Genomic DNA, 24,369 nt, shown 5'->3' with positions numbered 1-24,369 from the left:
AAAGGTGGGAAATAACGCTATAACAACAGTCTTGTAAAAGACGCTATGCGTAAGTATTGGAAGGAGTTCCAGTTAAAAAAGTGTGGCTGTTGCGCTCAATATATGGTGAACTCGCATTGTGGTGTGTTAAAATTTAACAAGTTACCATGAAACCATAGTATACTATGATGAAACTGGAAGAAAAGTGCGTAAAGACACGACCTGTAAAATGTATCCACAACGTAATCAGAAATCGCGATAGCGTGTAAATTTAGCTTAGTATTATTTGCTATTGCACGGTTTGACCGACCGGTAATGAAGAGTGCACAATATCCTTATTTGTCACGGAAGTAAAAATGACGTGATGGGTAATTTGTAATGCGTGTTGTAAGAAATACTACGTTTGTCACGTATGCCTATAGTTGGGTACAGGGTTAAAAATCCTTTGTTTTATATAGTTTTCATTATAAATATACTTACTCATAACATACAGACTTTTATTTCACCTTTTTTTTGTGATTTGTTTGGATTTAGGTGTTCAAAATGTATATATTTTTATACGCGATAGGGGTAAAATAGAAATCCTATTAATAAATTTCAGGGGAATTGTTTTGAGAATTTCTTGCTCAACGTTGTTTTGTTGAGTTACTCTTTCAGGTTGTTTTGCAGTAAATGGCTCAGATATATGGACTTTTGCGTCGTAATTGCTTCTGTTCAGTAAAATACAATCGTTTAAATTTGTTTTAGAATTCGTGCAGGTTATTCATGCCTTGTATTAAATTAATTGCAATGCACGATGAAACAATGTCAAAACAAAACCAAACGTTTGTAAAAATTGACTTTGAAAACTGTATTACTGTTTTTAGAATGTTGTGTATAAATGTTTACTGTGCATATTTATGAATTTTACCGGTATTACCTATGCATTCAGACACCTATATGCGTGATTTTCTGTTTCGTTGTTTTGATGATTAAAATTTATTATTACTGAGCTGTTTGTTTGGCTAAACAATGTTTTCAATTGCGGGAAATCAAACTATGAAGCGTCTGCTTGGGGAAAAGAAATTGGAATTGGATTACCAGGAGAAGGAAAAAGCAGAAAAGTTTCTAAAGGTTTTAATTAAAAAGTTTAAAAAAGACAAGACTTTGGAAGATTTAGAAAGCGCGATTAAACACCAGACACAAGCCACAAAATGTGTAACTGTTTCAAGGTAAGAGCGTGAATAGTAATTGGAAAATGTGCGAGTACAATCTATATTGATTGGGACGCAAATTAAACCTACAAATAGCAAACAACATTAGCTTCTACAGTGTTCACGTATTATGTTTTAGGCAGCATATCTCTGACTGTAGATATAATTTTATTAGTTTTTAAATGCAATTCCTACTTTAGAATGGAATGGCGAGCTATGATGAATCAGCCAGATGTTATCACAACTTCTACCGGAGAGTAAGTTATACATGACATATAATTATATTGCTGTAACTTTCTAGTTCAGGTTTTCCTGTATATTCTAAACTTGTCATATATATATATACCTTCCTGTTTTTCTCTAAATTTTATTGAAAACTGATGAAGTGAAACAAATTTAATATTTAATCCTGTTTTTTTTTAATTTAAACTTAGTTTTTAACTTTAAAATATATCTATTTATAGGTTGTTTTAAAGTATGGATATTATAAATGATATATATATTCAAAATCTTAATCTTTTAATTGTCCCATATTTCCAGGACAATCAACACAAACTCTCCCGTTTTACCCCACGTGTGGGCTTGCAGGTTTTGGAGGTGGCCGCACCTCAAGTCCGCTGTCGAGCTGCAGTCGTTATCAGCATGCAGCCATGGATATGAGAAGAACATGTCTGAGATTTGCATTCAACCTTACCATTATAACAAGATTGAAACACCAGGTATATAGAGCTGTATTGCAATTTGTTAGTTGGTTTAGTTTTAAGTATTTACAGAGTTTTGCAATAGCCTAAATCTTCGAATCACTGACATATAGAATACATTATGTACAGAGCTGATATGTGGTTTGCACTGTTTTGTGTTGGTTTTTCACATTACCAAACCAATATGGGTTTGTATAATAAACCGTTTGATAAGAGTTTAATCAAAGACGTTTCCTCGCACAGCGCTGCCGCCTGTTCTGGTCCCAAAATCAACTGAGCCAATTCCAAGTAGGGACCAACTGCAAGCAATTAACTTGGAGGGAAACTCTATACCTAAAAACGCAACCTATGTTGATGGTTTGAAACCGCAAAGCTTTGGAATTGCTGGTAAGATCATTGTTTGAATCGAAAAAATGGCCTATACTGTACTTAAAACCGCACACTGGCCGAACTAAGAGGGTAGTAGGTTCAAGGCTTATCGCTGCTACCATTGGGAGCTTGTGTTTCCTTGCGCAAGACACTTTAAATGCTCCAACCCAGTGGTCACTATTTACTAATAAATTGTTCAATTTGACAACCATACATAAAAACAATCATCCACATAGAGGTGTATAAAACAGAACACAAGTGTTAGCTTCTCAAGTTGCCATGCTGGTATAAATAAGTTAGACTCATTTCTTCTAAAAAAATAAATAAAAACATGCTTTTTTATCATAGAAACCCCTCCACCAGGATATATGAGTGAGGACAGTGAAGCAACCGACCATGACCATAGTGCTACAAACAGTCCTCACCCACCAGCGTATAACTCAGGTAATTTAACCAACATCTGTACTGTACTGACTGTACTGACTGTACTCTATAATATGACCCTTAACGTACAAAAGCCACTGAAGCTAACTAAAAAATTGTAAATCCTTCTGAAGAAGTGTTATATTATTTTATGAGGTTACACCCCATGTTTGGTGCCTATTTTTGTGGTGGCTTTTAGGTGTGGTGACCCAAGATCTAGTTGCCTGCTTATATGCCTTCAAAAAGATAGTTTACATCGTATTTTCTTACAGAAACCGAGATGAACTACCAGACAACAATATCGCGGTCTTTGCTTGGTAAGTGTGGTCTACATGTTATCTTATGTGGCTTTACATGTCTAGATCTTTGGCCTAGTATGTATAGCTACTACTAATTTTGGGTGTTGAAATATTGGAAAAATTCTGGCCTAAATCACAAGTCTTCTCAGCCTTGGTATGGGACCAAAGCTGTATAGAATATTAATAGAACACTTATGGAGATGCTGTCAAAATAAAAGCTTTTTTCTCCAAGTGAGTGTTACTGTAGGTTCTTAAAAACAGTTTCGCTGATGGGTCTCAGCCATATAGAATAAAATGTGTTATTACTTAATCATTAGGACTGCTCTCATGTCCAACCAGTAGCATTTCTTGTGTTGTTGTGTCCTTACCCATATAGGGTAGATTGTGTTATAACAGTCAACCCAACTCCTTTTACCCAAACAGATGCCCAACCAGTAGCATACTGTGAGCCGCCATTCTGGTGTTCCATATCTTACTATGAGATGAATCTTCGAGTAGGCGAAACATTCCACGCTTCCCAACCTTCTTTAACAGTGGATGGCTTCACTGATCCTTCGAATTCTGAGCGATTCTGTCTCGGCTTGCTTTCTAATATTAACAGAAACCAACAAATTGAATTGACAAGGAGGCACGTTGGTGAGTGAGTGGTGTTTTTAGTCTTTTCAGGTTGTTTTTCAGCTATTTTAACTTTTTTTTTTATGCTGTTTTTGATCTTTGTTGTATGTTTTGAAGTTTTTTTGGTCTTTTTCTTTATGTATTTTTTAAAGCTCGGGATAAAAGTAGCTGGCATCACTGTAAGAGTATTCAGATAAAACACTATTTGTGTTTCTTATATTTTGGGAATAATATAATACAACTGCACTTTGAAGGCTTCCAATCAAATATATCAGAAATACCAATGCATATTCTACTTATTAGGCAAAGGTGTACGTTTGTATTACATTGGTGGAGAAGTGTTTGCTGAGTGTCTTGGTGAAAGTTCTATCTTTGTACAAAGTCCTAACTGTAACAATAGATATGGATGGCATCCAGCTACTGTTGTTAAAATACCACCAGGTAAAACAGACATAACATCAAGGGTGTCTAAGGTGATGTCAGATGTTTTAATACCCCAACTTTTAGGCATAAACAGCTTTTACCTTGCAGGTTAAAAACATTAGGGTTGCCTGGTTGATATTATCTGTTTTAACACCCCAGCTGTTACAAGCCTATTTCTTTTGTTTGACGGCTATAGGTTTAACTGCATTTTAGAAATGTTTTATACTGTTATATGAACCCTACTGTACCTTTCTATGAAGTTTCTTTAGTTTGACGATTATGAGTGTAATGTAACTGTATTTGAACAATGTCACACCAAGTTCATGTAAAATTTTAAACAAACATGATGCCAATGACACTAAAATTGAAAATCCATTTCGTTGCTCATTATAACATGCAGCACTTTCCTGCAGGTTGTAATTTGAAGATATTTAACAACCAAGAGTTTGCTGCTTTGTTGTCCCAGCTTGTAAACCAGGGGTTTGAAGCTGTGTACCAACTTACAAGAATGTGTACCATTCGTATGAGTTTTGTCAAAGGATGGGGTGCAGAGTACAGGTATGAACTTAATACTAGCTTGGTTAGTCATGGTATAGGCTATTATCAGGAATACTTTATTCAAGTTTTGTCTTTTTTCTAGCTATTTTCTGGTTAGTTTTAGCACAAACATACTATGTGACACAAACATGAAACAAATCGCTAATGTTATAACGACTACCGTTGCCCCGTTGTGTGAAAATATAAAAGTCACATTCATTCATCTTTAAATTACTTCAATAATCTTGAAATACAAACATAGCAGCATGTATAGAACAAAAATTCCCTTTATTTTGGTTCAAAACCATATTCAGTAATAGAAATTTAAAACACCAAAACTCTGAACAGGCGTCAAACAGTAACTGCTACACCATGCTGGATTGAACTGCATCTTAATGGACCCCTACAATGGTTAGATAAAGTCCTTACTCAAATGGGTTCTCCTGTAATCCCATGTTCATCCATATCTTAAACCCAATATGCCACTACCCTACCCATCATAGTACAGTGCTCTGTCTCGTTTTTTGCTTCACCAAATTTCATGTACCCACTATTGTAACCAAAACCATACCCACACTTGCAATTGTATTTCTACCCTAAAACCACCACAGCGCAAAATATTTTATGTTTACTACTAAAAATTTAATTTTTATATTGATTTGATTGGAAGTGCTTTAAATTTTAATTGACCTCCAAAACCACAATATTCGAAAATCTATTTCCATTCAGAATAACCAGATATTTTATTTTAAATTGCTTTTCTAAGATATTTATTCAAATCACAAAATAATTTAAAAAGTGGAACATTTTTCAACATTGTTAGATTGGAACACTTTTAAAAACCACAAATTATTATAAATAAACCTCCAAAAAAAATCAAATTTTAAGCAAGTAATTTAAAATATGACCTACCAAAAATTACTTTTTAGTTAGAGCACTTTTCATTATTTTTTCTGTTTATTTTCTTGTAATGAAATTCTGCATTAACAAGACGATTTTTGACACAGAACTTTTTAGCATGCTGGTATTTTTGTGACTGAATTGTAAATAGGGGGTACCCATGTTACCTATTGTGTGCAGTTTTTATAAACTGCCACGTTTGTGCCGCCCTTTTTTTCATTGCACTTTTTACACGATAAAGTTCAGATAAGAGATAATCATTCGTTTTGTGTCATAAGAATATCAATAGTGCCATTACTGCTAAATTCACAATGTACATTATGTAACTATAAATTCGTTTTTGTTTGTAAAATCATTGTCTTACCATATGTCCAAGTCTAAAACTTTCAAGAAATAGCTAATTTTCCAATAAATCCCTCATAACCTGTACTTAAAATAAAAAAGTAGCTTTTAATTGACGTTAAACTGGTTAACAGATTGTTTATATACTTGCTTTTGTTTTTACTGTGCCATTGAAAAGTTGTAAATAAAGCATTTGTGCGCTATACAAGACCCTTAATGTGAACAGCTAGTGTTGCCGCATATTTAAACACCTTGTGCTTAGTGTCAAGTTAAAGATACACACATGCTGTATTACGCGATTAAATAGTTTTTTATACGTTTTGCAATGAGCATTTACAAGTGTTTTATAATGATACGTGCCCGTTCATTGGAGCCAGGCTCTCTTGTCAAATAGATCGTTTGGGTTTGTACAAAAACAACACGGAATCATGTTTTGACTGCAACGTGCTGTAGGACCTAATTTAGTTGCTTTAAAAGGCACAATGGCAGCTCAATAATTCTTTACTAAGTGTAGGTAGCGTAATATACAGTAACAGTACCTTTAAGTTACAGCTTTAAAACCAGACAAGTTTTATAAGTGACAGTTTTCGTTTAACTGTTGCAAACACGTGTAGTTCATAGCAAATACCGTTAACGTTCACATAATTAAGTTGAGTTGCACTGTACAGGTAAAAGTGCTGACAATTTTGCTGTTTTTACTCCAGGTTTTGGTAAGACACTCATAGTAGGTGCTAGTTTGTATTTGAAACTGTAAACTAAAACTGATATTACCTTTCAAGAATTGCTGCTTTCGTGTGCTTTCCATAAAGTCCAGGAGAAACAACAATTGGAGTACAAATGTGAGTTTGAACAACTGTCATCAAATACATTCATGGAAGTTATTTGAAAATGGGTGCAAGAAAGTTAAAAAAAGACATTAAAAGGAGGGACACAAGCTGTCTCGTCTGTAACAAGAACTTTAAACGTTATTCTTATCTTGTTTTTCATCTGAAGACACACACGGAATTCAAATGTGATGTTTGTCACAAAATCTATCCGTCTTTAAAAAAATTGAAAAACCACAACAGAGTTCATATTGATAAGAAGCCGTTTTTGTGCCTGATTTGTCAAAAAACATTTCGTTGTAATTCAGTTTTTAAACTGCATGAACGAGTTCATACTGGTGAAAGACCTTACACATGTAACATATGTGACAAGTCATTCAAACTGAAGAACCATCTAAGGATACACATACCTATTCACTTTGATGAAAAAAAATTCGAATGTGAAACATGTGGGAAGTTTTTTCAACGTAACTGTAATTTAAAAAGACACGTTATGATCCACAGTGAATTAAAGCCCTTTAAATGTGTTATATGTGATAAAGGATTTAAACAAAAATATAATTGGTTAGTACATAAGCGAGTTCACACTGGAGAAAAACCTTTTAAATGTGAAGTCTGTGAAAGGCCGTTTTCATTACATGGTGCCATGGTAACTCATCTCAAACTACACTATAGAGATAGATCTCATATTTGTGAATTGTGCAAAAAAGCTTTTGCAAGACGAAGCCACCTTAAGAGTCATAAATGTGTTAAGAAACCTAAGTTGGAAGTGTGAGTCACTAACTAGAAGTGTGACTTAAGCTAAAAGATTTCTAACTTTTATGCTTCCCAAGCCCGAGTGTCACTATTCTCATTCTATTTTTTGAGGTAAGGTCCTTGTCAAGGACGAAGGACCTTTTTATTAAGACCAGGTTTGGCCCATTACCCCAACACCCGAAAGCCCATTTAAGTCTTTTACTTTATTATTCCTAACTTACTTTGTCATTCCTAAACTGATTCTGATGCCAAAAAGAATGCTAAAATTCATAAATGTGTTTGTGATCTTAGTGTTTTTGGGTTCTATTCTGTTATGATTTATAAGTGTTATGACTGCAAGCTAAAATTGTGATTGCCTTAATTGTACTGTTATGATTTTAAGCTATTAACAACTTAAATTGCAACACTGTGTAGTAAATTCGTCTGGTGCTGTGCCATATGTGGCAACTTGTAAAGGCACAAGGTGTGTGAAACAGAACACCTATGTTATAACTACCCTTAATTAATGTGGTGAATGAAATATACTTTGGCTCTGCCTGTTTAGTATAGACACCTAACAGCAAGGTAAAATCTGGGGTGACATTGTTAAAATGCAGTTACAATCATAGTTGTCAAACATAGGGAACCTCATTGATTAATGTGGTGAATGAAATATACTTTGGCTCTGCTTGTTTTGTATAGACACCTTACAGCAGAGTGAACCCATTCAAAGTGTGAATCTGTGGTTCTACATATTATGTCGCTAGTCACCTCTGTTTCTAACATTCTATATAACTTCACACCTACTATCACTGTATGTTTACATTTGACGGTTGTTTTAATTAACAATAGAATTATTTGTTTTGCAGAAAGTTAAAGTCACATATCTGACTAACTGGTGTTCTGAACCAATGTTAAAACTACTAAGAAACATGATAATTCCAAGTGATTCGCAGAAACCCCACAAACACGAGTTCACACCAGAAAGTAGTAGAAAGCATGGATTTCCCAACTTCAAAAACAAGCTCATTTCGGTTTTGTAAACAAACAGCAAAAGACAGCCACCTAAGAGTTCACAATGACAAGTAATATTTTTATTTATTTTCAGCATGAAATGCGAATACATTTAGCGCTATATATTTTATGCTGTATCAAAGATTGTCAGGATAGGTTATGTTACATTTTTTATCAGAAACTATTAAAATGATATGCCATTTGACCTAAAATGCAAACGCCATTCGTCTGTATACCAAAGTTAAATAGAATACTGTTATGGCATTTTAACCAAAATTTTACCAGTATTTGCCAAAAATATGAATGTCAAGATGACTAAAATGTAACAGAAAATTGATTAAAAATTTAAGACTAAACAGTTGCAAAAATTTAAAATAATAAGTTAAGCTGGTAATAATACTTAGGTTTATTGGTTTTATGTAAAGATTTGGTGTAGTATTTTTTACGTTTTGTTGTAATGGGCAAAAAAATACATACGCGAGGCAAAAGTATTTTAAATATATTTAGCAATCAAAGGCGTTAGGCTACTTAGTTGGGCGTTGGGGTAATAGGGGTTAAGACATAGCACTTTGTTGTTACTAGCCACTCTGCACATGTCATTTTACAGGACAATTAAAATATTTGTTTATATCTTTTGGGTCCCTATAATTAAGTTTTGGCTGATATTTCCTTTGTTTTAGTAGATTGGCCTTAAAAACTGGGGGTTGCTGAGAGTATACCGATTTTCCAGTACTGCATATAAATATTAAGGACGAGCGAATATTAGGAGATTAAAAGGGGTTGGGGGCAAACAGAAGTTTGGGTGCCTTGCCTTCAAGGACCTAGTCCCATACCAAATAATATTACAATAAATAAAGGTATTTTTAGGTAAAGACCTCACCAGTTTTAAACGCAATTAGTAAATGTGTAGATACATTTATTCTTTCAGTTCAATGTGAACTTAAGTAAAATAAAAATGTTTTAAATCTTTTTTATGTACAAGATCAGAAATGGAAAAAATGAATGAGAAATATAGAATTGCGGTGTATATGTAATGTACCGCAGAGGTGCTCATGCAACAGAATTTTGCTTTACAGCCAATTTTAGGCTTATTACAAAATTTAAAGATGACAAATAACTTTGTAGCAGGGTTTTACCAGGTTTTGTAAAAGCATATCAATGCTTATTTAAGTTGTTATAACATCAAAACATCACTAATTGTACGAAACCTATGATAAAATATTGCAGTATGGTCCATATTTTGACAAGAAGAGTCCTACACCAAGATGGCTTATAATCTCATAGCTGAAGCATTGCCTTTACGTTATAGCTCTGTTCTACTGTATCACAAAATTGCGCAAAATCGGTTGAAAAATCCACTTTTTTTATCGCTGGATTTAACATGAATGGTTGTCATGTTAGGGTGGGAAGAATCCGCCTGTGATGTAATAAACAGGATTATGACATCACAATCATAGATATGAGAGCAACACTTAGCAGTAAATTATTATCAATTACCCACACACAAGTATAAGAAACTAAACAAATACATAATGTTATACGCATACATGGTAACTTGTAAGCAGGCACGAGATGTATGAAACAGAACACCCATGTTATAAAGACTGCCATTGCCCCGACATGTGAGGATAAATAAACACACAAGACACAACATGCTATTTTATATACACCACATAAACAAGCTACATTATTTAGTTTTACAGAAACACAATTTACCATTTTGTTATCCATCTTCGCCTTGATATCTCTTGCTAAAGTAAAAAACGCCTAGAACAAAAACACAAGGTAATAAAAAGGCAATAAAGTTATTTAACAACACAATATTGCCTGCAATAAAATACTATTACAAACACAATGTACTGGAGGGTATCCTGGGTATGGTGGTAACAACTGAAGTTCTGAATGAGCTGTTAAAATACTGTCACTATTTTGGCCACAAGCCTACATCCCATGACCCATGACATACCATGTTGAAAATGAAATAGTATAGAAATGCCTTAGCCTTTATCGAGTATAATACATGCAATAAAATAGAAAAGCAAACAACATACATAGCAATACAGCAATATTTTAAATTACGACATACCACACTGTTGGACTTTGCCCATATAGGAATATTTTAGATTATTAACTTACCTCTTCCACATTAAGACTCTGCTTAGCGCTTGTTTCCATAAATTTAATCCCATATTCAATAGCAAGCTAAAAAGAATACAATATTATATATAGTTTAACACTGAACAGGTAAGTATGAAGTTTAACAATACAAATAGTTTGGCCTTACATTAACACAATGGCTAAATAAGTAACACCATGTTTTGGCCACAAAATCTTGTTCAGAAAACCATACCTAAGTAATAGCTGGTTGAAATAGCATCAAATACACTATCAAAATTATAAAGCAATGTAATATAGGCCCTATATATCGTATAACTGTGTTTCTTACCCTTTCCCCTCTTTCTTTAGAAACAGTTCGTTTATCGTTCATGTCGCATTTATTTCCTAAAATCATCTTTTCAACGTCAGAAGATGCATGCTGGATATATAAAAATAAATTGTTTAGCAATTAGCATAATATACAAAGTCAAAGAATCTACATTTTTTGTAATTGTAACAGAAACATGACTGACCTAATACTAATTTATGTACCACTAATAAAGTCTAATATACCTCTTCAATGTTTCTAATCCAGTTCTTTATATTTTCAAATGACTTATCATTTGTGATGTCATACACAAGCATAATGCCCTGAAAATACAACAATATATTAATTCATGTGTACTGTACTACATAAACATTGTTTTAAACTCACCATCGCCCCTCTATAATATGCAGTAGTAATTGTTCGAAATCTTTCCTGCCCTGCAGTATCCCTGTTTATAAATGCAATTACTTTCTAAAGATTTAATAATTTTAAATGCATCTTTTAAAGAGGTAAATGGTTTATTTTATCATTTATTCTGCACAATATGGCAGTTCTTGGCCAGATCCTGTTAATACAAAAAACTTTACATGAATTAAAACCATCAAGCACATTGACAAAAGTTTTTCTGATGTAACATTAATTGGCAAACATTATCAAAATTCCACATCCACAAAGTCAAATGCTTTCATACATTAGTGATTTGTGGCAAAAAAATCACATAAACATAAAAGTATAGCCATTTCCACATTGATTTAAACTATTAAGATAATTAGGGAAGATTTTCTGCATTGTAACCTTAATTGAGTGGCATCTTCAAAAATTTAGCATCCACATAATCGATTGTGCAGCTTCTGAAGACTGTCTATTTTTGCAAAAGTATAAACAAGTTTCCACATACCATATTTGAAGTTTGACTTTCTTTCCATCCAAGTCTATTGTCCTTATTTTGAAATCAATGCCTGTTAAAAAATTAAAAACTTTAATACAAAAAAATACGAACTTGAATTTTAGCATTTTGTGGTCCCTTAAAAGTTAGCTGTAAATTTGAGGTAATGGGCCAACTCTGGCCTATATCTTCATAGCACATATAAGAGTAGAATAAATACAAATGTAAATTTACCTATGGTGGAAATAAACGTTGAATTGAAGTGGTCTTCTGAAAAACGAAACAAAACGCAGGTTTTTCCAACTCCACTGTCACCAATAAGCAATAACTTGAACAGGTAGTCATACGTTTTCCCACCGCTGGCCGCCATTTCAGTTCTATCCAACTAAAATGTCTATTCCAACAGAATAGGTCTTAAAACTTGCAGTTTTTTTGCCAAAGTTGAACTTTTCCGTATAGTGGTTTCAAATCCGTTTAAAAGATGTTTTTACAAGTTTAAAGAAAGTTTTGGGTACTTAAAGTTACTATCCGGTCATCTGTAATTTTAAATTAAGTTTAAAACCTTAAATTCTTATAATATTTGTTATAATAAAGGTAAATATTGTTTAATTAAAGTTTTAAAACTAAGACATTTGGCTTGGTTGTTTCGACAAAAAAGTTTAGCAAAACTTAACAGAAAAACAAACGAACCGAAAATACTGATTTGCGTTGGTATATTTTACACGATTCAAAACTTAATTTATGTTGGGAACATATTTAAAATAGCAGGTGCAAGTTAATATCAGATGGAATATCGTTTTGTGTGTTCATCTAATTAGAAATGAATAAATGTCCTCTTATCCTCCGCGTGGCGGGCTAAAGTTTGGTATTACAACACGGGTGTTCTATTTCATACAGCTCATGTCCGCATTTACGCATATCAACCAGATTTGCTTTCATTTTCGTATGGTTGATTAAGTTTGTGTATGTAATCGGAGAAAACATCATTTACCACTGGGTTAGAGCAATTGACAGGTCGCACCCTCGCCGAGATTCGAACCTTTCAGCCCTCCGCCATAGGAAAGCGCTCTAACCAACTTGACACGGTGTATGACGTAGTGGATTGCGAAATCAAAAAATTCTAGCCAATCAACGCGCGCAAGCAAAGTTGTACTTTAGGCACAACTAAAGGCGTGCAGGAGAAAAAGGCGTTTTAAATTTGGCGCTGTACTTTGAATACATTTCGCTTGTACTGGCATTAGTAACAAGATTTATTCCGAAGGAAAGAAGCAATACTACTACAAGTCGACCACGTGGACCAATCTTGCAACCAAGAGGAACAAGAATTGCGCAATCTTTTGCAATGCAATGGGCACCTTCTGAAAGATTAAGAAGTTAATGTGAGACATGGCACAAAGGTATACCAATTATCCATGATGTATGAATATAGTATACGGTGTGCAACTTTATCTAGCGCGTGTTATTATACATAACATTATTATATAACTTTTTCGTCGTTTTCTCTGTTGGCGAAACGAAACCTGAAGCAGATCTTCAATATTACTACGACGTTGAATGCGAATTTAAGTAACCGCTGAGATGTGGCCAGCCAGAAGAAGAATAAGATGCTAATATGAGACAAAGGTATATCCATTACTTATGCACAAATGTATAAGTATGGTAAGTGGGGGGAGATAGGACACCTTAAGCACATATCCAAGTATACTGAAAAAATTAACAGTGCTCTATATGGGAGTCGTGGGAATACGGTTTAATAATTCTTTGATTGTTCATTGTTCACTTCCAAATGGAAGAAGAAAATAGAATGAAAGGGTGACCCATCCCCCACCCTAAGGAGACCCCCCAACAGTTTTATAACTTTGTTTAACGTGTTATTACACGGCATTGCATAGCCCTCACGTTGTTGTGTTACTACAGAAACGAACCGCGCAGCAGACCTCCAATCTCACAACGACGTAGAACCTGCCCTGCAGAAAGTTCTCAAGACAAATGGACAACTGAAGATTAAGAAGTAAATCTGGAACAAAGGTATGGTAATACTTATTATGCGTGAATGTATATAAGCGTATGCTGTAGTCGTGTATATCTTTTGGTAATCCTAATGCGTGAATGTATATAAGCGTATGCTGTAGTCGTGTATATCTTTTGGTAATCCTATGTTTATATAGCGCGTTATTAATATATCTATTCAGTTACGGTAACGAAATGGGTAGTACTATTCAGCAAAACCGAAAAAAAAACGGAAAGTAACGTCAAAGCGGAGTCTATAATTGAACTTAAACTGCGTGTAAGGATCTGTTTGTTATACATAGTAATACTATTGTATGGTGTTAAATGGAACATGCTAAACAATAACATTATTATGAAACGACAGTCGTTTTGACACCCAGAAGGTTTTCAAATTGCTTGGTATATACGAATATCCCATACCGCATAAAATGTCCGACTATTAGAGTCATTTAAGCTGTGTGTCTATATACTGTTGGTGCCAAGCATATTATACCTGTTTGTTACACAGCTTTTTTAGCATTTAATCACGAACCGTAGTTTCGATTACTTTCATACGTTATAGCGCGACATCGAGCGGTTAGTGAAAATATTTTGTTTTGCCACTCCAAGGGCTACAGAGTAAGCCGCGATGTAAAGTTACGATATTCGGGAAAACTACGCAAGCCTATTATGAGAGTTGCTGAAATCGGGCTATAATTTGATTATTGTACATTTATGTTCTTAATCATTATTTACAGCTAGCACGTATGTAGACATATAGTCGTTAATTTTAACCAGCGAGTTACCCGATCACACTAACTCGCTTTCAGTTAACGTACGTACAGTCTATTACTAAAATATGCGATACCGATATAGTAGGATGAGGGAAGATGGGACACCTTTAGCACATAATATCCAAATATTTTGACCGTGAGGGACCATCTTTCCCCATCCTACTATAAACATATTTGGTGCAGTTTTAGTTCGGACTTTAGTTTTGTGCTGCGGTTTTAATCGCACGTCTTCTGCACGATGTACGGTAACTATTGATTAGACTTTGATTTTAACATTTGTCTGTGTTTCGTAGCCTTGATGTAGGAAAGTCTATTTTTGTTGTAATTATCATATTTAGCACAACTTTATAAAAAAAACACCAGATTTTGTCGTTGTAGTTTATTTAAAGAATTGAAAAAGCAATACACATCTGGTCCAGCCAGAAAAAATCTCGAAAACATATCTCATGAAAATGACAATATTGTTTAGTGTTTTTTAAAAATAGTGTTTGGCAAAGTCAACTAAATTTGATTTTAAGAGCTTACTATATATTATAATGTAATTTTTGTGGAATGGAAGTTGTGTAAGTTTTGTTAAGAACATTTTACTGCAAATCGTAAACGGTTTACAAAACTTTCAAAGCTAAGCCGTGTAACAATAAGCGGCTAAATCTGGAATGAACTTTTTAAACAGAAAAATGTAAAAATACGCGAAAGTTTAAAAGACATGCAATAAGCGATGGCGAAAGCGTAAAAACAGAAGCAAAATAGAAAAAAATGCAAAAGAAGTAAAAAAGAAAACTAAACGAAAAGCCCAGAGTCGTGTAAATGAGGCGAATTATTACTTGGTAATAAAGATTCGCTTTGGTTGCCAGTCAAGTTCTGTTCACAACGATTGGAGCGCGCTGTACCACTAGTATGGTTGGTCACGACTGACTCATCGTGACTGTCACTGTAACAACTGTCGCTTCTACGAGATAAATTAACGTCCTGTCGTACCATCAAAGTTACATCAAACTCGTTGTTAGCGTTTTGTAATGGTAATGGCTTGCCAGTGTACGAGTTGGGGGTCAAAGGCGCCAAACCCGGTTCCCTTGCCACCATGAACTGGGGTAAGTAATGTTGTGGTATTTGTTGTCTATATCTTCGTGCTTCGATCAGTCGGTTTTTGATCCTTCGTTTCCATAATATGTACACTGTAATAGCGAGCGCTAAGAGTAAAACGAACCCGCACCCGGCCGCTATGTACGCCCACATTGGAAAACTTCTATCTTCTAAAATCGTCGGAAACGTAGGTATGACGTAGGTCGTGACGTCTTGGCACTGCTCCACACCGATTTGGTCTGGATGTTGGTAGGAAGTCACTATACACATAGCGTACGTGGTGTTTGGAGTCAAATTTTCGATTCTCTTATTTTCAGAGTTCAGTTCTATTATAGTGTATTCGCCCATCCACATGGCAGCAGTTGGATGCTTTCCTTTAGTATTATCATGCGGTATAGAACATCCATTGCACAGCATTGTTCCGTACATAATAGAGAAGGTGACGTACGGCGGCTCCTCCGCGCTGATGACGTCATACTCGATTGTGACGCTGTCCGGAGTTACGTCAAGTACATTAAACGCGTATGAACTATGCGTGCAACGAAGCGCTTCTAGATCTAAACTGTTGACTGTGACATCACTGAAAATCGCGGGTGTCGCGCATCGTGTGTTGCCTTCGCTACTTCGTACAACGGATGTTGTATACGTCATCCAGCGCTTTAAGTATTGTAGGTTGCAGTCGCAACGCCAAGGGTTTCCATGCAACTCGACCGATATTGCAGAAGGCAGGTTCGTAAACGCGCCCTTTTCAACGCTGTGCAACTGGTTTGACGATAAATCCAGTTTCTTTAGCCGAGGAAATGACTGTAAATCGCCTCGTATCGGTATTTCGCCGGGTTCGCTTTTGGCTGCGAAGATATACTGGATTTTGTTCCGGGATAACAATAAGTTTGTGATATTACCCGGCAGCTGGGTAGGGATGTTAGTAATATGGTTGCCACTGAGGTCTATTGTACGTAAGTTCTCCAGCTGTTTTAGACTCCCATCCTCGAATGAAGCGTCGTTCAACTCATTGTTGCTGAAGTCTAAAACGATCAGCTTGCTAAGACTGCTTAATGACGCAGCTGTGACGTCACTAATACGGTTGTTAGCGACACGGAGACTTATCAAACTTCTAGGTAACCCGGATGGGAGGTGCGTCAAACTGTTTTGAGTGAATATAAGCTCCTGTAGATTGACCGCAGGTGAAAATGCGTCTTCTGATAGCCCTTCAATTGTAATGTTGTTCGAATCCAAATGTAACTCCCGTAGGTTGCTAAGTCCTCTCAAAGCCGTTTTTCCGATAAATTTAATGTTGTTTTGACGCAAAGACACGTAGACTAAACTGCTCGGTAAATTTGCCGGGAAAGACGTGATTTTGTTGCTGTAAATATAAAGCTTTTCCAAGACTTTCAATTTCGAGAGGTTTTGTTCAAGACTTGGGCTGTTCCCGATGTTGTTGTGTTGTAGATACAAGACTTTTGTGTTCGTTGGAATACCATGCGGCACAAAGTTTAAGTCTCTTTCGTTACAATTGACCATCTTTCGCCTTTCGTCGCATCTGCAGACTCGCGGGCACCCCAGTGACGTCACAAAGTGCATTGTCAATACAACAATGAAGCACAAACGCTTGATCATAGTGTATGTTTCAGTTCAGAAATTAAATATTTTTTATCTACGCTATCAGAGATCTGAAAATCAAAAGAAATAAGTTTAGTAATCCGAGGCAGTTTTCCACTTAATTTTAAAATTTTGCAAAGCCGATTAGCGCCTGGATAAAGTGAAATTACTTTTGCATATAATCGGTTTAAACGAAGCTAGGAGCTTCTCCGTCTTGAGCTTTAACGGAAATAGTAATCGGCCTTTTTTTAACGGAAATAGTAATCGGCCTTTCCGCTATCACCAATCCCCAACCTACTATACATAGATAGGTATAGGTTGCCTGTTATACGTTTTTAGAGGCGTGAATATATAGTACTGGGGGGTAAGATGAATACCGTTAGCACATAATATCCCATATTTCCTAATGGTGTTTTTAACAATTACTAACGGTCTATGGGAGTCGTGAGGATTCGGGTATATTACTGTAAATACTCTTCGTTTTACCACCAAATGAGATAAAATGGAATGAAAACCATCTTACCCCAACCTACTACATTAGGCTTTGTACTAATTGCTTTCCACAGCTGTCTTATTTTACATTAATCGAGCGCTTCCCCTCTTTTACCGATTTTATATAATCCGTTCGCGCATAAAACCACTCGTGCATAATTGCAACAGAATAAATGAAACAGCTATATAGTAGGGTGGGGGAAGATGGGACACCTTCTTATTCATTTTTTTAATCTCATTTGGTAGTAAACAAAGAACATTTAAAGAATTATAAAACCGTATCTCCACGACCCCTAGAGACCGTTGTTTATTGTTAAAAACATGACCAGGATATTTGGATATGTGCTAAAAGTGTCCCATCTTCCCCCACCGTACTGTACATAAATACATGTATATATGTAGCCGGTTCCGTTTTTATTCCAGTCTATACGTTTTATATATTAATGCCCTACTGTATTATGAATGCACGCTTAAAAACACAGGTTTGCTAGTTCTATGTGCTCGTACTGTTAGAAATCGCTATATATATTCTGTCTTTAATATTTTCATACACGACGTGCTTTCATCCTACATTGATTAGCTTATTCTATCCCATAGCGATAATCTATATTCTGCCACTAAGCCAGCGTGTTATTTCAAGTTACAGCGCCTAAAAATCGATCATATGCTCTGGTGTTCAACTGCATAAGATGTTCATAGGAATTAAAAATATATTTTGGGAGTTATTATATATTAACCCACTTCGGTCTTAACTCCAACACAAGTATATGTGTGTTGCAGTTTATGTTTCATAATTGTTTATCTATCTTTTAGAATAAGATAGCGAATATCAAATGGCAAATTAGCAACAAAACGACAGTCTTAAAACACGCTACGGTTAAAACTACGCAAGGAAATGTATTTTGTAAAGTTTAAATTAGCAGCAGTTCACTTAACTATTATGTTTATCTTAAGTTGTGTACAACTTTCATGTTGGTAATATGAGCTTGGCATAACATGATACATTTCGCCGATTATTTTAATGTTAATAGAATCAAAACACGAAAACGGACTTGTTTCAGCCTATTGGCCTCAAGTCTGTACTATTGACGTTTTAGGATTGATTTCAAATATAACATCGTGTTCGGATTTACCTTTTGCTTGTTTAATTCGACTACAACGCATAAACAACTGTTGGTAAACTTAAACCTGGTTGACTGTAACGCACACTGTGTTTAACATGATAAAAATCCACTTCTAGCTTCGTTTCTGCATATATAGTACTGTGGGTAAAGATAGCCACCGTTATAGAACATAATATCCCATTTTCCTCATCGTATTTTAGACAATTAACAACGCTTCTTGAGAGTGGTGAGGGTACGGTTATATAATTCTGTAAATATTCTTTGTTTACTACCAAATGGCGCGTTAAAAGCGATTGAAAACCTGAACCGTCTTACCCCAACCGACTCCATGTTTTGTTGCTATTGCATATAAGAACGCCGGCTGTACATTTTCAAACCATACATCTCTTGGCTGTCAAACCATACATCTCTTGGCTGTCCTGCATTTATATTGACTACACTAAGTCATGACATTTGCAGCTGGCTGCCATGCTACATAATGAATTCAGATGCTACGACCATGAATGCTTAAGACTGACACGACCGTGATATAAGAACTACCCGCATTTCTTCCTTTATTCGCACTTTAATTAGTCATGCTGGCACGCACGCTCCTATAATCCTTTCTTTGTTTCTTTTATTCTCCTCCGCGCTGTTCTCTTTCATTCTCTTTCCCTCTCCCTCCTCATTCTAAACGACCAGCCTGTTCAAGTAACCCCATTTCAACAACGGCCGACTTTCGCCATGCCAAAAGTTTGTTTAGCGCTCCTGTCTCGAAGTTCGGTCGCCTTTGTTGTAATTCGTGCACCTTGACAGGACCCCATGCGCCTATCCGTGTCCCTGTGCTCATAAGGTACACGTCCAGTCTGTAGTAATCGTATTTGAACAGGTAAAGAGCGAACAGAGGGCCATAACATTCAGTCTGTTTAAGACAGAAGGGTCAAAGCATTTAGTTTCGCGCCAACGACTCTTAAAAAACGTCACCCCACGTCCTTATAGGAATTTCGTCGCCACAGAATTTTAAGTCGATCGATATTTCAAACCGTCTTCCACTTGTCCATTGAAATTCTTTTCGTTTCTCGAACACATGGCAAATAATTCGACGTAATCCCAGGGCAAATGCCGCCCAAGGTATTGCTCCATTATTGCCACCATAAAAGCAACACGAAGACGCCAATTGCTTGTAAGCAAACGAAAACGAGGCCAAAACTTAACCACACGGGGCGACAGAGCACGAATTACGCAACATTACATCGAAATTTGGTTTTAATTTTATACTTTTGGGGGTAATGGGCCAATTCTGGCCTAAATCCCAGGTCCCACTGCGTAACAGGATGTAGGTGTAGAACCTCGTCCATATAGAATAGAACTCCAGCAAATGCAGTATGTAACGTAGTGCATAAATATCCTGCTCGAATAGAGCAGAGAATACGTAAGAGCACAACAAAAATTCCAAGTCGTCAAAAAAAATCGTCGTTTAGTCTCAGACTAATGACGGTCCGTAGCGCAGTGTATAAACTCCTGTTTCGTATCCGTTACCACACTGCGTAAGACATAGCGGGCAAATGGGCGACCTCCGGGAATTAAGTAGCTCTATCCACCAATTAGCGCCGCTCAGCGCTCACAGCGGCACTCTGCTATATTCCAGATGTACCACGCAGCTTTATGACATCATAGGGACCGTTTGTGACGTGATAAACGTTGATTATGTCCCTGGGAATGTAAAAGACAACTCCCGAACGATTTCTCGCTAAAATCGATTAAAAATTCCGGTATCCTGATTCGCTGTCAAAACCCAGAGCTATTTTATAGTTCAGGGTAGGCCGGTTCATGCTTTTCATTCTCTTTTATCCCGATTTAGTAAACAAAGAATAATTTTCAAAATTATATACTGTATTATCTAACGACCCTAAGAGCGTTGTTAATTGTTAAATCACGATCAGGAAATATGGGATGTTATTTGCTAACGGTACCCATCGTACCCCATGGTACTATATATTCACGCCTCTAAAACGTCATTAATTGTTAAAAACACGATCAAGAAATGGGGCAAACATGGGATATTAACTTCTGCCCATCTTGCCCCACAGTACTTAAATCCAACTGTCCAAACAACCCAAATGTAGATATTATCGATATTTCGCTTCCTACCAAATCCAACACGTGTCGTCACAACTGCTCAATAGGGGTCACTTCCTTATTAGACAGATCGCATGCGCGTCATAAGAAATTAATTGTGATGACACAATGGTATTGCTGGACAATCCGTATTAAATGAATAAATGGATGTAACTTATCCGTAGTCGTGTGGCGGGGCAACGACAGTCGTTATAACGCAGAAATGAAATGACTGAATGTAACCTATATCCGTCCTTTGTGTGGCGGTGCAACGTCAATTGTTATACCACTGTTATGTTTCTTGCACCTCGTGCCCGCTTATGAGTTAGAGTTACCACGTGTATAAATGTAACTGGAAACACGAAACAAAAGACAAAATTAAGCACAAATCGACAATACGTTATATCATATAACACTATCTGTTTAAAACTAAACGCATCATATCGTATGACAGTTTCGCAAAAATCTCGTGAATTTAATTAATCTACGCCACACAATATGTTTTCGTTGCGTACCGTTTCTCGTGAAAGGCGCATTTCAATCGTATTGTCATACGCCGATATATACTTGCTATAAAAATAACAGAATACGTTCATAAGCCCTTTGTCACGTTCGGGTCTAGCTAACTTGTATGGGCCTCGGTTCGAATGAATAATGCTTTCTTACACCCACAATGGTGGAGGACGGAGATTGAATTAATCCAGTTTGATTGACGTTTTTATATTGTTGAATCTATGATCATATTTTGACTCAAAACAGTTATTAAAATCTTACTTTTCTATTTGGTTTTGGATATTCTGTTTCTTACTTTGGTATTTTAAGTGCTTCCGTTCGTTTGCGGTTAGAACGGCTTCCTTTTTTTTCTGAAACTGACTTAGAAACTCGTACCACCTTAAATTACCTATATTTTGCTATTTCTATAGTAGGTTCATGGAAACATGGTCCATGTTTTCACTATTTATTGTTCCATTTGGTAGTAAACAAAAAACATTCAAATAATTATAAAACCGTATCCTCACGACTCAAAAGACCGTTGTCTAATTGTTAAAAACACGCTTAGGAAATACGGGATATTATGCGCTAAAGGTGTCCATCTTACCCCAACCTACTATATCTAAAAACTTGCTGAATTCCTTTGAGCATACTATATTAAGCTTGTGTAGGTCCTTTCAATCCGGTAAAATAACTTGTTCTGTACTGACTTGCTGTTGAAATTCATTTCGCGAACCCAGAAACCTTGCTTTTGACACGACATCTAAAACCTGTTCTACCTTAAACACACCGTGGGTGTTTGTTATTGTTTTCAAACAAAAATGCAACACATCGCCTTGAACTAGCCTTCTAAACTAGCCGTGAACCTTACTGCAATAATACCTCGCCACAGTTGCACAGTAATACTCCCATAAGTTCTAATACTCTTAGTTACAACAAATCCGCTTATGGTCTATATAGCGAACTGAACACGTCATTTGGGCATATGCGAGCGCCACAAGTTTCTAAACAAACATTTTTACTTTAAAGCGGCCAGAAAGCACTCAAGTAGTGTCCTGAAACGTTTCGTAAAGTGCGGTGGAACCACCTGTGTAGGACTTTTAGATAAACTTTTCGCTGATAAGGAAATGAATACAGCCTATACTTAGCTACAAAGCACACAGAAATATCAAATTTCGTGTCCACTTTTAAAATTATAAATACCTAAACCAAATGATGCCAAAACTGCTAGCAGAAAATTGCCGACTATAAAGCTCACAACTTTGTGTAATTTTCTGGCTACTTTTTCGTAGCAAATTTCTTCGGCTGATATACTGCTATGATACTGTACCTCCTATTACAATTAACTGAATGAATGTAACCTATTTATCCTCACGTGGCGCGGCAACGACAGTCATTATAATACAGGCGTTCTGTTTTATTAACCTTGTACCAAAGTAATCAGAACCCAAATTATATCAAAAAACTCTTACCTAAATTTTCCCTGCTACAAAATTTATCCTCACGTGGCGCGGCAACGACAGTCATTATAATACAGGCGTTCTGTTTCATTAACCTTGTACCAAAGTAATCAGAACCCAAATTATATAAAAAAAACTCTTACCTACATTTTCCCTGCTACAAAAATTGCTGTCTAAAATAACCCTGAATTGTATCTGCTACAGTATAAGATCGTATAACAATAAGACACCAAAAACACCTCAAAACGCCTCCTACAGTCTTGTCCTGGCACGCAAAGCATAAGTGTCCTTTAGCGGTAAAGAAGAACCGTTGCTATGCCTTTCGAGTGCCTGAAATAATTGGCAAGTTCGAAGCGGGCCGTTAAAATCGAATTTTAGGACTGGAGTGAAACCGGTTCGATATACGACGCCCTCGCACAAGTTTAAAGAGATTAAATAAAATAGAATCAACGGCATTAATTAAGCGCCCGTATTGTACACTGCGTGCGTGTTCTATTATTTATAAGTTATCCGTGTAGGAAACCCAGCCAAAATCTTCTTAGACTATGCGAGTCCAAAATACTCCAAAAATACTTAATTAAACCTAGAAAAATCTCCCTAAAATATTTGTTTCATATAGTAGGGTAGGAGAAGATGGGACACATTTCATTCTATTTTCTCGTCCCATTTGGTAGTAAACAAAGAATATTCAATGAATTATAAAACTGTATTCTCACGACTCCCAAAGACCGCTGTTAATTGTTAAAAACACGATCAAGCTATTTGGATAATATGTGCTAAAAGTGTCCCGTCTTCCCCACAATACTATATAATTTAAATAGCTTTTTAAACCAATCTTTTCCTGCAATATCCTATTTCTGCATAGCAGACTAAATGCTAACTACCTGCGTACTAAATCGCGTGTAAGACAAGCCCTTCCGTAGGACTATTGACCCCCAAATACAAAATCCATTCGAAAAGTCCTTGAACGGGCACGGTCAAATGAAAGCGAACGGTTTCCTAACTATGTAGAGTAAATCACCCTATACGCATGGCCCCTACATACACCCACAATGGGACATACCGTTAGCCAAGTCAGCGACGCCAGCCATTCATAACAAGAACGTTTTAATCCTAGATCAAACAAATGCGTTACTAATTGAATACATCCACTCGATAAGGGTTATGAGAAAATTACTTTACAGTAGGTTGGATTATTACGTCATACACTCTGTTGTTTCGTACTAAAGAATAGTAAATTTAAACTTAGAATGAACTCGACCGTGAGTCAATTAGATTGTGTACAAAATATAATTACACACGTTTCCGCTAATTTTTAAAGTCGTGAGAAAAACACACTTTTGGCACGGTTATACAGCTGATCTTAACCGTAGGACTATCTCTTTCGAGTTTCCCATTGAAAACTATTTTAGTTAATAGTAGGATAGGGGAAGATGGGACACCTGTAGCACATAATATCTAAATATCCTGATCGTTTTACAAACGATTACCAAAGGTCTATGGGAGTCATGGGGATAAAGTTTTATAATTCTCTGAATGTTTTTACTACCAAATGGGAGAAAACAAGAAAATAA

General features: G+C 36.0%; 4 protein-coding genes and 1 long non-coding RNA gene across 6 annotated transcripts; 3 read left to right on the top strand and 2 right to left on the bottom strand.

Annotated features, from left to right (window-relative positions):
• The first annotated feature begins 83 nt into the window (after positions 1-83).
• Positions 84-5,989, top strand: LOC149735050 (SMAD family member 3-like). The gene is made up of 10 exons (XM_089879797.1): positions 84-1,190; positions 1,373-1,429; positions 1,713-1,891; positions 2,117-2,260; positions 2,591-2,686; positions 2,938-2,982; positions 3,388-3,600; positions 3,883-4,020; positions 4,416-4,560; positions 4,888-5,989. The coding sequence occupies exons 1-10, from the start codon at positions 991-993 to the stop codon at positions 5,009-5,011; spliced, it is 1,341 nt and encodes a 446-aa protein (XP_089735923.1). The 5' UTR covers positions 84-990; the 3' UTR covers positions 5,012-5,989.
• Positions 5,990-6,126: 137 nt separating this feature from the next.
• LOC149735049 (uncharacterized) lies at positions 6,127-8,212 on the top strand. The gene has a single exon (XM_089879840.1). It carries the CDS (start codon positions 6,670-6,672, stop codon positions 7,378-7,380), a length of 711 nt encoding a protein of 236 aa, XP_089735966.1. The 5' UTR covers positions 6,127-6,669; the 3' UTR covers positions 7,381-8,212.
• An 81-nt stretch (positions 8,213-8,293) lies between these two features.
• On the top strand, positions 8,294-13,288 carry LOC149735047 (uncharacterized). 2 transcript variants are annotated; one of them, XR_016385175.1, is made up of 3 exons: positions 8,294-8,425; positions 12,927-13,062; positions 13,195-13,288. It is a non-coding gene; the product is annotated as an uncharacterized LOC149735047 (long non-coding RNA). The 2 variants fall into 2 exon arrangements; XR_016385176.1 differs by having other exon boundaries at positions 13,192-13,288.
• LOC149735048 (ras-related protein Rab-8B-like) lies at positions 9,254-12,209 on the bottom strand. The gene is made up of 8 exons (XM_089879844.1): positions 11,900-12,209; positions 11,678-11,738; positions 11,167-11,227; positions 11,025-11,102; positions 10,801-10,890; positions 10,491-10,556; positions 10,071-10,121; positions 9,254-9,771 (listed from the first exon to the last, which is right to left on the bottom strand). Exons 1-8 carry the CDS (start codon positions 12,033-12,035, stop codon positions 9,679-9,681), a joined length of 636 nt encoding a protein of 211 aa, XP_089735970.1. The 5' UTR covers positions 12,036-12,209; the 3' UTR covers positions 9,254-9,678.
• Positions 13,289-14,812: 1,524 nt separating the features above from the next.
• LOC149735046 (leucine-rich repeat transmembrane protein FLRT2-like) lies at positions 14,813-22,153 on the bottom strand. The gene has a single exon (XM_089879769.1). The coding sequence runs from the start codon at positions 17,146-17,148 to the stop codon at positions 15,229-15,231; it is 1,920 nt and encodes a 639-aa protein (XP_089735895.1). The 5' UTR covers positions 17,149-22,153; the 3' UTR covers positions 14,813-15,228.
• Positions 22,154-24,369: the final 2,216 nt, after the last annotated feature.

The sequence above is a fragment of the Ciona robusta genome, chromosome 6, assembly GCF_009617815.1.
Source record: "Ciona robusta chromosome 6, ASM961781v2".
Taxonomy (NCBI): Eukaryota; Metazoa; Chordata; class Ascidiacea; order Phlebobranchia; family Cionidae; genus Ciona; species Ciona robusta.
The sequence above is the reverse complement of the archived record's forward strand: the minus strand, read 5'-3'. Positions and strand labels throughout refer to the sequence as shown.